The sequence below is a fragment of the Manis javanica genome, chromosome 10 (genome assembly GCF_040802235.1).
Source record: "Manis javanica isolate MJ-LG chromosome 10, MJ_LKY, whole genome shotgun sequence".
Classification (NCBI taxonomy): Eukaryota; Metazoa; Chordata; class Mammalia; order Pholidota; family Manidae; genus Manis; species Manis javanica.
Window position 1 is genome coordinate 95,271,424 of NC_133165.1, and position 13,937 is coordinate 95,285,360.

The following is a 13,937-nucleotide window of genomic DNA, read 5'->3' on the forward strand; positions in this document are numbered from 1 at the left end:
CTTGACCTTTGGCAACTCCAATCTCACATGTCATCCCCTAGTTTCAATCTTATAATGACATCTCAGTGCCCTAAGGATGTTTTAAGGGTCTTATATGATTTTTGTGACTAGTCACAACTAACCAATCTCGCCTACTACCTCCAGTCTCTCAACAAGGCAGATTGCCTACGACTCCTTTTTATGCATATGGCTTCATCCGCCTGGAAAAATCTTCTTGTGGCTAATTTCTATCACCCCCAGGGTTCAGCCTGAATGCTACTTCCTCAGGAAACTCCTCTTACCTCCATTAGGTGCACCCTCCATGTGTGCCTACAGCACCAGTAACCATTCTATCACAGCATTTACTATATTCAATTGCAATTGTATTTCTACCTATTTGGTAAATTATATAGAGGCAGGGATTACATCCATATTGCTCAGAGCCATTAACAAATGACTTCATCTTAAAAATACAACTTTTTCCCATGAATGAGCAAACGGAGGTTAAAAAAATAGGAAAATAACAGATCTCAGCAGGAAATATTCTAATAAGTGGTGTTTTCTTCCTAGAAAAATGAAGCAAATCTAGACTTCCCTCAATTCTCCTATCCTAAGCAAAGTTTCATGTGTTGTCACTTTTGTTCTCACTAGCTGGCATAGTGATTATTATTTAACAGTATTTGAATGCCCTGAAGCAATCTATAGTATGCACACAAAAGGACTGATAGGTACTAAACAGACTGAAAAGATGTATGACACAGAATTCATAAAATGGCAGAATATATAAGAAAAGTAAATCAGGAAAACACTGGAGGACATAAGAATAATAAACAAAAAGTAAATTTTCTACAATCTGCTTCCTCAAAGGGATAAACCGCTGTTAATCTGATAAAATTGCTTCATGTAAAAGACCTTCAGAATCCCAAAGCCAGAGACCCGGTCTGGGCATTGGTGTCGATTCAGGGGAGAAGTGAGATAAACAGAGCCAACGCCTTGTGACCCTGTACCTGACAACCTTACGGAGCCACCATAACTCTGCACTGACTACATCCACACTCGTTTACATTCAAGAGAAAGACACCTCTAGTTCACTTCATACTGGACAGCTTCACATCGATCCCAAGTCAGCCAATTTCAGTGCACTGGTCCTGGCTCTCTCCTCTGGAGGAAAACACCCCAATCCATCCCCCTGTACATACCGGCCCTACAAATGTCTAGAAATACTCTGGGGTTCAGTCTAAGAAAACCCAGGTTTCCATGCGATCTTTGGCAGGTTGTTTAAATACTCTGAAGTTCATTCTTTATCCACAAAATGAAGATTCCTTCCTATCTTTCTGTAGAAATATTGTGTAAAGAGCACAGGTTTTTGAGTCAGATACAGATTCAAATCCCTTAATGCCTCTGTTATCATGTGCAGCTACTTAACCTCTCTGAGCCTGTTTTCTCATCTTTAAAATATCTTACCTCATATGGCATTCTAAGGATTGGATGAAGTGGGGAATGCGAAGCACTTAGCAGAGAGGCTGGTGTTTGTAAGCCCAGTCACTTAATATAAAATGGCAGCAATGCTCATGTCCTCCCACAGTGTAGTGCTGTAAGTTATGGTAACAACAGCTAACAATTGCTAGGCAAGCACTCCTGTGTCAGGCACTGTTCAAGCACCTTTCCTGTAGTAAGTCATTTAATTCTCACCATGAGGTAAATGCTATTACTATCTCTATTCTACAGATGAAGATACTAAGGCACACAATGTCAACTACGTTGCCAAGGTCTCAGAGACAGAGACATAGCCCGGGCAGTGTGAAACCAGAGCCGCTGCTGTTGTGGACAGAATGCCCCACACTTCCTGTGTACTGCTCAGGGTTAGTGCCATGCCTCCCCAGGCAATGTGAGAGCTTCCTTAGGCCATGGCCTGCATTTATACATCTTAGCATCCTCCATGGCAGCAGCCAGGGAATCTTACCCTCCAAGCACCTGTGATAACTGATTGGCAGACAAGTCACAACTGAATCAATTTCCAAAATACCCATGGTGTCAGATGATCTTGAAATTGACCTTGTCTGCTGAACCAAGATGTGCCTGAACTAAAACACAGAGGGTCTCTGCTACAGGAGTAGAATATCTCTCAACCCAAAGTACAGTTCTTGGGCTTTCGAAGTCAGATCCCCAAAAGCTTGAAAAATGCTGAAAACAATTCTGACCAAGGTCTATATGCCTCTAGAGTTTAAACTGTCTGAGTTTAAGGCCTCTATCATTCACTCAAATTAAAATACCTGCCAGACAAATGAAATGTGCCACAGAGTTTGTTAATCGACAGAGAGCTACCATTTCCCCTCAGCACTGATGGTCAACAGAATTACGCATGTTGTCAACATTAGGGATGATGACTGAGTATGTCACTGTGTGAAGTAGGTGCTAGGGTTGCAGATGACAGGACACAAACCTCATTAACACACTCCATCAATTAGGAATTTGTGATAATTCTTATTTCTGAACTTTATTTTTATTATCTATAAAGACTAACAATATGCATAATAAATGAATAAACAAGATGAGTTAATCTATCCTACTAATATCTATTGTGAATCCATCTTGTGCCATCACTAGGTAACAGCCATAGACATTATTTTGTTATAACTCTTGTTTTTAAAAAACTCTGTAGTGCAGGAAGTAATGTCTCTATTTTAAAATGAATTAGAAGTCTGGAAAATTAAACAGTGGTACATCCATACAAAGCAATGCTATGCAGCTATAATAAAACCAATATGGTACATCAGTTTGTGCTAACATATTGACAAAAGCAATTGCTGAATGAAAAAAGCAAGAGGTGAAACTCTCTCTAAAGTATCTCATTTGTATTAAAAAATAACCAGGTGATAATGATAAAGGAGATACATACAGAGGTGACTATGCAGTGAATTTCTCAGGAAGGTCAGTCAAGAAAATCTAATGGTCTGAGATTTTTTTAAAATTCATTTTTCATTGTACTTTTGTAATGTGGAATTCTTCACCATTTTCAAAATATTAAAGCATATTAAAAGTGGTTAGCATTAATTATTATTTATTGATCCATGCTGAGCACAGTGTCTGGTGCATAATTGGAATTCCAGTATTTATTGCATAAACATAAATAAATGATGCCATTAGTTACTTTAAACACATTTATCTTTTCTTTTCACTACTTCAGGTCCCAGTCTAATAATACAGACATAAAACACTTTGGAATGAATTCATGTTCCTGTACATTCTGAAAGAAATAAAGATGCAACAATTTTGAAAAATAGTCTGTAACTCACACTTTTCCTTTATGCTCCCTGCCTTCTTTTTTATCAATCTCTGCTCTACATACACACACACACACATTAACACAGAGAGCCAGAAAAACAGTTCACTGAAGAAAAAAAAAGCAGAAAGAAAGGATTGGAATTCAGAAATGCTTTGCAGCTATTACTAAAGCTTTGGGCTGCTTAATACTTCTTTTAACCAGATGCTGATTTGAGATGCAAACCTATAAACACACATTCTCACTTAATTGGCCCTACCAATGAGCTTTTGACATATATTTTGAAAAGAGTTGGTGCAGACTCATTTGAAAAGTATCTGCATTATTCCTAAGAGTAAACACAAGATATTTTAAACACTGAGAGTAACCCTGAAGCATCTTGAAGGCCTGTCAACTCTGAACTCCTGTTAAAAGTTCTCAGGTACGCCTGACAGGGCCAGCTGCGCCCTCCTGCAGCTATCTCCCTGCACAAGTGATGGCAAGCTGGGGAACTGAAAACTGACAGTTCTGTTTTTTCCAGTGCTGATAAAGGGGAAACAAATTGTGTATTTGCCCTGAGCGTGCAGCACATTGTGGTTAGTTGTTCTGTTGGAGTTTCCCCCCAGTAGCAGCAACTAGGAAAAAAGAGAGGAAGAAATCTGGTAACTTCTTTAGGGGAAATCTTTAACAGATTTGTGGGTATAACTCCATTCAATCTGTTTCATAAATAAACCCCAGGCAATGGCATCAATTAGAATTCTTTTTAAAGATGGTTTTAACAAGAGCAATGCCCTGGAAACAAAAGCCCCAATACCCTAGTAATCCTAAGAACCAGGGATGGGGCCCTCAGCAGAGTACAGGTAATTTTGCAAAGTGCTTTACCAGCAAGGGACAGTTTAATTCTCCTAACTCTGAGGGCCATTATCGTTCCCATTTTGCAGATGAAGAAACTGAGGCTCACTGAGATGAATAAATGTACCTAAAGTTATACAGCTGGTGAGTGGACGAACTGGAATTCAAACCCAGTTTTGAAGAACTCCAAAGCATTCAGGAGGCCTGATGTTCTGTCGTGCTCCAAACGCTTATCAGCGAGAGAACACTGAGGACCAGAGGGACAAGAAAGGAGCTTTCTCCATGCACTAGAACTGACCTCCTGTGACTTTAGCACTGTCAAGCAGAGAAGGCTAGGTGTGACAGACAAAACAACAGGCCTGGCACTCAGAAGCCTGGGCTTGTCCTGGTTCGGCCATGAGCAAACCTCCTTACATCACTTAACCAGTCGAACCATGTTCTCAGCCTGACATGAGGCAGCTCAGCTAAAATATCCCTCAGCTATGAAACCCCACACCTATGAGGACAGGTGTGGAGAGACAGTTTTGCTGGGATAGTAAAGTAGAAAACAGCTGAATTATACAGTGTGCAACTGAGTGCATCATGTCCACTTTGCAAAGAAAAACGCTGACAGATGTAATCCATCAGCAGCCAGCTTCCAGAGGAACCTCCAGAGGCCATTGCTAAACCCAGCCGTCAGTTAACTGGCCATCTTCACCGACTGCTCAGGGGCATTTGATAGAGTACACTCTTCTCTCTGACACCTTCTCTTCCATTGCCTTCTAAGAAACTCTCTCTACCAGATTTCCTCTACCTCACTGGCTGCTCCTTCCGAGTCCCATTTTTCCAACTCCTACAGGGCTCCAGGGTTTAGTACCAGACATCTATCTATGCCAATTCACTCAACTTCGTGGATTTCAACACAATCCACGTGCTGATGACTCCTTACACGTGTCTCCATGCAGGATTCCAGACTTTCACACTTAGCTGCCTACTTGACATGTCATGCCCCTGTCTGAGCTCCTCTATCCCCAGTCTGCCCTTTCTGAAGAGCCATAGCAGTGCATGGGCACTCTGCCCTTTCAGCTGCTCAGGCTAAGGGGCTCTGTGACTCTCACCTAACCAAGGGTTAAAGCCAAAGTCTTTACAACAGTTCACGAGTCCTTCCAGGCTCTTATTCCTGCTCACTCCATTATCTGACTATCTCCAATTACACTTCCCCACCCACACCCACCTCCAGCCACTCCAGCCAGCACCAGCTATTTCCCTCTACTTGGACAACCTCCCCCAGGAACCCACAGGCTCACTCCCTCACTTTTATCAGTTATTTGTTCAAATATCACCTTTTCAGTGAGGCCTCTCTTGATCATTCTATTTTTTATTGCAATCCACCCCTCAAAGCATTTTCCCTTTCCCCTGCTTTTTTTTTCTTCCCAAAATTTTATCTTCTGCTATATTTTATATTATATTCATGCATTTTGTTACTGCCTATGTTGCCCAACTAGAATGTAAGGTCCAGGAAGTGGTTTGTCTGTCTTGTTCACAGATGTACCTTCAACACCCAGAATACCGCATGCAACACAGGAAGCATTCTTTGTGGAACAAGTGCTTTAATTTATAATCATTTATGCATAGTTTGTGAAGGGCAGCAGAATATGCCACTGCAAAATGTTACTTTAATGTGTAGATTATTTTGAGTTGAAGACAATTGAGAAGAAGCATATACAAGAAAAATTCTCTGTTCTCCCCCTATTTGCCTAAAAGCAAGACATAATTTTGTAAAAAGTGTCATTCCCCCAACCCCGTTCAACAAGGAAGGACAGAAGTTAATCGCTGGAGTCACTGTAGATCCTTTTCAGCCCAGAGAGGGCACCAGAGGAGTCTGCACAACAATCCTTGCTAAAACTAGCTCTTATCTACCATTAGTTTCCTCATATTTGCCTTCTCTAGATTTACAATTTACCACAACTAGAAGCTCAAAGTCCTTTTCCTTTGTCTTGTCACTTGTCTAAAAATTTACTGTTTCCTTTATGCTATGTAAAGCCAAGTTCTAACCACCTTTTTCCATTACTCATCCCTGAGGGCTCCCATGCGTATGCATGATGCACATGGGGATGAACTTTTGTCTTTCTCTTATTAACCTGTCTTTCATCATTCTGATGTACAGGGTCCCACCTGGAGAACAGGGGAGGATAGAGGAAAAAGGTTTTTTTTCCCTCCCCCCACATTTGAGTACCAAAGCATGCGCAGCAGCCATTTCTCTGTGAGAGACAAGAGAGACAGGAAAGTGATGAAATACCCATCTCAGATACTAGTTTCTTTTCCTCTCGTCTAAAAACAGTGGTTATTTTTGCATTCAAGGAGAAGTATACATTGCTACATCCCATGTAGACTTCCCAGCCCCAAATAACAAAGATTAACCTTCAATGTATAATTACATCAACTTTTAATACATTGTGTGTGTTGTGGGGGTGGGTATTTTTTTCAAGTTGAGGGACTACTCATGCCAGGATTCCTTCAGTGATCCTGAAATTATCTTTACATATCAACAGCCTATAATATTATTTGTTTATCTGTAGCAGCTTATACTGTGCATTTTTTCTTTTATTTTCTTTTTCCTGTTTGGTTTTGATCTTTCAAACTTGAAATGTGTCTTTCATCCATCATAATTCTGTAATACTAAATGATGGTCACAAAGTAAGTGGTCAAAGCTCAGAAACTAGCATGAGAGTCTGCTTGGGTTCAAGTCACAGACCAACCAACAACTATCTAGAACTTTGCCAACTGACTTAACTTCCCTGATCCTCAGTTTGCTCATCTGTAAAATGGATAGTCAGTCACCTAGTAAGATTCTGCAAGGATCAATGAGATACTCCACATGAAACACTTAGCACTGTGTTTGGCAAACGGGAAGCACTCAATACATAATAACTGTTTTTATTGTTATTATTAATCTTCAGACTTTATCTGAAGGCTGTGGTTCTCAAAACTGGAAGGTCTTACAGATCACAAACTCAAGTCCTACCAGATGCAGTAAAATACTCCCTTCTTTAGTTTATGCCTAATTAAAATGTCTCCATTTTCTAGTAAAAACAAACAAATCAAACCACTTAAGTATCCTAAATAACATATATGTGAACGGGAATTTTTAAAGACAAAATTCTTGAGGGATTAAGAACTGGCTGATCAGTAAATAAATGAGCCAGCTGTTCCCAATAACATAGAGGAAATATGATATCTTTAAAATAACATTTTAAAACTATCTGTATTAGGATCTCTGTGTTGTTTTCATATGTAGAGAGGAAGAAAAGAGGAATGATCAGAGAAAGACACTAGAAAGAAGGTATCTGAAAGGATTACTTCAGCATTTAGGATAGTGTCAACCTTATTCCCTTTTTAAATAAGATTATTGTACCAATATCAGGAGAAAGCTGAACAGTCCACACCATGCACTCTTTTATAACAACAACAATAATACATAACACTCACATAGATCACACTCACCATATTCCAGGCACTGTTTTAAGGGCTCCTTGCATACTGGCCCATTTCATCCTCAGAACGCCCTCTGAGTAGGCAGGAAACTGGGGCACAGAGAGTAAAGTGCCCAAGATCCAATAGCTGGCAAGTGGCAGAATTAGGATCCAAACCCGACAGTGCAGCTCCAGACTGGGCTCAGAACCACTATGGGACACTCTCCCTGATCTTTCCTGATTCCAGAGAGAAAGGTGTCCTCTGGGAATTGCTCCTCTCTCCCAAACATATGTGACTCCGGGAAGGCTGAATCTGCCGCTACCCTACCTTCAGTCCCAATGATGGGCATATGTGATCCAAAATAACGAGGCAGAGTCCACCTCTGAGATTTATTCTATTGAAGCTAGGAAGAAACTGTCCTCATCCCATGAACTGAGAGCTGCAAGGCTCTGACCCGAAAGTGGCAGGGCCCCTGTGCCCCAGGACATGGAGACACAAGGCAGTACAGAGAGCAGGGGCCAGCCATGGACAGAGGCCAAAATGAAATGGACATATAGAAAGGGATGAGGTAGGCTGTGAGAGTCCCTGGATCTAGCTGTACCTAAGGCATGTGCTACTTATACTTTCTAAATTGTTTACAGGAATTAATTTCTACCTTGTTATTAAAGCTTCTGTTACTTAAGTTTCTATAACTTGCAACAGAAAAGCCCTGAGGAATACATTTAACTAGGCATTTATAAGCTAGAAAGTTTAAAAAGAAACTGCATCCTAAACAATAAGGTAGATTTACAACTAGAGAAACACATGTTCATAGATTAAGCATGCATCTTCTGAGCACCCATCCTGTGTCTGGTACTGTGCTAGGCACAGGGGAATAATGACAAATGACACTCTCTTTATTCTTGAGGAGCTCACAGATGGAAGGCTGGAGGGCACATATGAAAACAAAATATTACAATAGAGTGAGCTAGCTGATTAATAGTTCCTGCCTCAGGGCCTTTGCTGAAGTTTCCTCTGCTAGAAATACTATACTCCTGGGGAATATAACTTTCCAAGGTTACTCTATTAGTATCACAAATGGGATAGCTTAAACAACACAAATTATCAACTCATAGTGCTGAGGGCTAGAAGTCCAAGATCAAGGCTCAGCAAGGATGGTTCCTTTCCGACTATAAGAGAGAATTTATTCCATCCTTCTCTCCTAGCTTCTGGTGGTTTGCTGACCATCTTTGTATCCCTTGGCTGGTGGATCTCTGTCTTCATCTTCACATGGCATTCTCCTTGTGTGTTCTCTGTCTCTAAATTTTCCCATTTTAATGAGGATACCAGTCTTACTGGATTTGAGGCCTATCCACTCCAATATGACCTCACTGGTATGAACAGAGATCCAATCATTAATTCTAGCCTATGCTATTATAGAGCGCCTACAGTATTTTCCCACTTATAAAGTGAGAAGAATAATAGCTAATTGCATCTTTGTGAGGATTAAATGAGTTAACACATGTATGGTACTTAGAATAGTGCCTGGCAGATAGTGACCACTTAAGAAATGCTATTATTATTGTTAATGTAATTATCAGGCACTGTCCTGGCTAAAAGTACCAAGCCAAGTTAAATGGAAGTTCATTTAGTTAATCTGCCCAGAAAAGTATTAACAGAAACAAGACACACATACAATCTATTGCCTTGACAACAAAATTCGCCTTCAGAGCTTTAGATATTTTCCAAAAGCCATTAATGGATTTCTCATCATACAAAAATTGCCTATAAATTGTTTATTTCTTAGAATGTGATTGTACCTTGAAGCAGAAATATATATTTAGCAGATCCTAAATATATGCCAGAAAGAACTGAATTAGCAGCTTCACTAAAAGTTTCCCTTAAAAAAAGAAAAAGATCAGAGAGCAATTTTTACCTTATCTTCAGGCCAGATGACATTCCTGATTAGACAGAGTTTGGGCACGCTCATCCGATGAGGGCCTGGGAGTTTATAGGAGTTTCCAGTGACTATTGCTGGGGTCAAAACTAATCACTGAGAAACAAAAACTGAGAAACAACTGAGAAACAAAAAGCAGAAGTATTTACAAAATCGCTCCATTCACACTGTCCCACCAAGGGCGTTTTCCTGTTTCTCGGATACCATCCTCCAGTCCAGCAATTCCTGGACGGGGTCCTGCAGGCCGCTGGTCGCCTAGATGCTGGGCCATATACACAGGTCCTAAGGCCAAGTAAGGTTTGGGAAATAGGCAGCACGCTCCCTCCTAGAAGCCACAGCACCAACCAACATATTAAAGACCCAGAGCCCCTTCAAGAAAAGAAACTGTTTAGTTGTGCTTCACCCAGTGCTCAAAAACTTACTTAACCACAGACCTCCTTTCCCAAGGAACATCAGGAGTATCTAGGTTTTAGAAATGCTGGAAGAGTCCAAAATGAAACATTTCTGCCCATTTAGGAATAACTGTAGGCTCATTCACCTGGCCTGGCCACTTAACATCAGATGGGAACGAATGTTAACTCTATGCATATCCATGGCCCCTCATTCAATGCATGATTTCATGTCTTGGATCAACTCAAACCATCCCCCAAGATCCACATGAGGGGTATCCTACACCCGGGGAAGGCACCCATAAATTCTGGGAATCGCTTACAGGAAGCATGATTTCAGAAGATTTGGAGAATAAAAGAAAGTAAGAAAGAGAGGTAATAGCAATCCTGTCAAAAACAGAAATTTAATTTTCCTCCTGTTTATTTTAAATCAAGGAGAAGAACACAGGTACATAACAATCTAATTTAAATGGTATTTCCAAAGTCATCAGGTAGAAGCCCACTGAAGTCATTTTAATGCAGTCACAAGCAGAGAATAATGATTAGGTGTCCTTGTCAAACTATCTCTAAAGACTCTAATCTCAAGAATATTATCTTAATTCTATAATTGGACAGAATTTCCAGAATCCTAAATACCTGCCGTGATATTCACCCGACCATAACTGTCCGAAGGGCCCCCTCCTATACTCCCTAATGACCAAACTTAGTATAAAAGCACAGCTTCAGCAGAGAAAGGTGAAATTTCTGAAACAAGAACAGCAAAGAATAAAAGCACCCCTGGTTATGTAACTCCTCGTTTTCCAGGATTCTAAAGCACTCCACACCCTTGAGCCAGAGTACCCCTAAGTGGGGCAGGAGAGGTGCTGGGAAGGGTCAGATTAGCTGAGTATAGAAAAGCCTTCTCTCACAGGCTCTGCATTGAACTCAAAGTCATAAAATTGTCCCAACACTTTGCTCCATTGCTATCCAACACAACTCTCTTCAATGACAAAAATGTTCTGTGAAGACCTGCTCATTATGATAGCCACTAGCTTTGTGTAGCTATTCAACACTTGAAATATGGCTAGTATGTCTGAGGAACTGAATTTTTTATTTTCATTCATTTTAACTTAAATAACCACATTTGGCCTGTGGCTACTATATTAGGTAGCACAAGTAGCTTAAACACTCGATGTTTCTACAACATAAATTCTAAAAATGGAGATGGCCAGGAACCAACAAAGGTTCCCATGAGGTTCTGGGAAATGGACTGTTGTACTTATCAGAAGAAGCAGGGAAGAATCAAGTCCACTATCTCATTGAATCTTCATTGTACTAGAGAAATGGCTCAAGATAAGCATCATTCCCTTTACTAAATGGAGAAACTGAAATATAGATCAATTCACTAATATAAACAGTAACTGCTTTTTGAAGGATCTTAACATGTGCAAAGGTTTTTATATTCAATCTTAAAGCAATCTTCCAAGATAAACATTACTATCTCTTTTTTACTGATGCAGAAACTGAGCCTCAAGGAGTTTCAGTAGCTTAGGAATGGCCACACAGCAAGTGGAGCTAAGATCTGAATTCAGACCTATCTTCAAAGCCCAAACAAAACACAGTTTAGGTCTTTAACAAAGATCAATTTTCCTTTCTAGATTTAGTCAACAAGTATTTTTTGAGCATCTATTCAATGCCCAACATCAAGCTAAATGCTGGAGGGGATGGAGGATACAAAAATAAATAAGGAAAACCATCAATACACTGAAACTTAGAGTTGTGTGGGCTTGTTATTATTCTCTTACAAAGTATATTAAGTATTCAATTACTCACAGCTAACACCTCTTGTATATTATAGCAACCAACTGGCCCAGAATAAAAAGTAAGCCAATATTTTTAGCATTTCAAAAATATACAGAACCAAAAGCACAAGTGACAAAAGAAAAAACAGACAAATTAGACTTCATGGAAATTAAAAACTGTTGTACATCAAAGAACACCATCAACAAAGTGAAAAAAATAATTCACAGAATGGGAGGAAATAATCTGACAAGGAACTTGTATCCAAACTGCATTTTTAAAAAATCTCTTAAAACACAACAAAAAAGGACAAATAACCCACACATTTTTGTGTGGATGTAAGTTTCCATTTCTCTTTGTTCTAGGAGCGGAAAATTGAATCACGGGAAAATTCTATGTTTAGCAATTTGAGCAAGTGCCAAACTAATTTCCAAAATGGCTGCACCATTTTACAATTCCATTAGCAGTGCATGAGGGCAAAAATTTCCCTACAACCTTATCACCACTTGTTATTATCTGTCTTTTTTATTTTAGCCATTCTGGTTGGTGTGAAATGGCATCTCATTATGGTCTAATTTGCATTTCCCTAATAACTGGTGATGCTGAGCTTCTTGTGCTTATTGGCTATTTGTATCTCACACTCACACTTTAATTTGTATAAACACACTCTTCATGTGTTTTTGGCTATTTGTATATCTTCTTGGGAGAAATGGCTATTTAAATCCTTTGTTCATTTTTTAAATGAGATTTTTTATCATTAAGCTGTAATAGTCATATATTTATATATTCTGGATACAAGTTCCTTGTCAGATATACGGTTTGCAAATATTTTCTCCTGTTTTGAATCTGCTCTTCTATGAGCCAACCCAGGTTCTAAAGGAAAGAGCCCATTCCTTGCTCAGGAAGGAAAATAATTATCTGAAAACATGAACTAAAGCATTGTTTAAAAGGCCATCTCATTCTCTGATGAGGAGTAGTTGAGAGCCTGTCATCCACAGCATGGAAGGGGCACTCATGATGACAGCAGTCATGGAGACAGCAGCACAGAGCAGATTGGAAAGACATGTTAGTTAGGGCTGAGTGGTTCAGTTCATATTTTTTAAATGAAAAAACTGTCCATCTTTTTTTTCCCCCTCTGTTTAAATCACTTTTTCTTCTAAATGGATCTAAGTACTTCATATCATCATTATATCAACCATAGGGGGCAATGATCTAGAAAGCCTGACTTGATTCACAGAAGAGCAGAGATGTATAAGAGCCCTGATGCCCCAGGACCAGAAGGGCCACGGGGGACTACGTGGGCACATGCACAGAAATCCCTCCCACTGGATCTGTCTCCGCCACACCTATCATCATTATGAACGAGCCCAAACCAAAACCACAAGAGGAGACTTAGAAGGGTAGGAACTATATATGCAAAGTTCTCTCTCAATAGATAAAGAGGAAGACCAAGGAAAGGAAAGAAACAAGAGTTAAAATGACCCCTAAAGGCAAATCTTGGGAAAAACCCAACAAGATAAACACAGTAAATTTTCAGTAGATGTTAGTTATTAGTATTATCTTTAATATTAAGTAATAATATTAACAGTAAGGTCTCACAATTATGTTTAAAACAGCAATTATATAAAAAGAGACTAGTGGGAAACTGACTTGGCCAAAATCCACAGAAGGAAAAAAGTTGGTGTTTGGGTTGACCACAAGCATAAAACATGCCAACACTGCAATGCAGCTGCTGAGTAACTACCATCCCCATGCAGCCTGTGTGGTCAATGGACTTGATAGGCTCATTAAACTCTACCAGCCAGTCCAGTCTGATGGGCAGTCTGATATGCACACAATAGATTTGGACAATCTAAAGCATATGGAGCCAGAAGTGACCAGAATGGCTGTAGGTCTGGAGAGAGAATTAAATACCTCCTGTTGATGGAACTAGAGGTATTTGGGCCTGTTGAAGTGCAGGTTTAAGGCAGCTATTGTTAAATATTTGAAAAATTACCAATAAAGAATGGCATGAGGTTGTTTTATGTTGTGAAATGGTGGAAATTACAGGAGAATGTTATGCTCTTATATATGGAATAATTTTCTAATATTTATAATTATCCAAGAATTGACCCCATGGACTTGAGAAGTCATAAACTTCTTTTTTCAGACATACCTAGCAACTAAATCTGCCAGCAAGAGCAATCTGAGGAATCCTGTGGTAGGTGAAAGACATACCCCAAAGTTTTAAGTTCTCTTCTAACACCAAGAATCTGCAATTCTATGATTTTGACAAATTAGTAGACAA

General features: G+C 39.6%; 1 protein-coding gene across 12 annotated transcripts in view; it reads right to left on the minus strand.

Moving 5' to 3' along the window:
• Nucleotides 1–13,937, minus strand: part of TMCC3 (transmembrane and coiled-coil domain family 3) — a 252,829-nt gene that overhangs the window by 198,830 nt on the left and 40,062 nt on the right. The window contains exon 1 of one of the 12 annotated variants that reach the window (XR_001852274.3): nucleotides 9,462–9,601. The exons of 7 other annotated variants lie outside the window; for them this stretch is intronic. Coding sequence is in view for 1 of the 5 variants with exons in the window: in XM_037023025.2 (XP_036878920.1) it covers nucleotides 9,462–9,515 (54 nt within the window). In the remaining 4 variants the exon portion in view is untranslated. Of the gene's footprint in view, nucleotides 1–9,461; nucleotides 9,603–9,631; nucleotides 9,745–13,937 lie in introns of those variants that run through there. 4 more of the 12 variants (XM_073213631.1, XM_073213628.1, XM_037023025.2 and 1 more) reach the window with 4 other exon arrangements.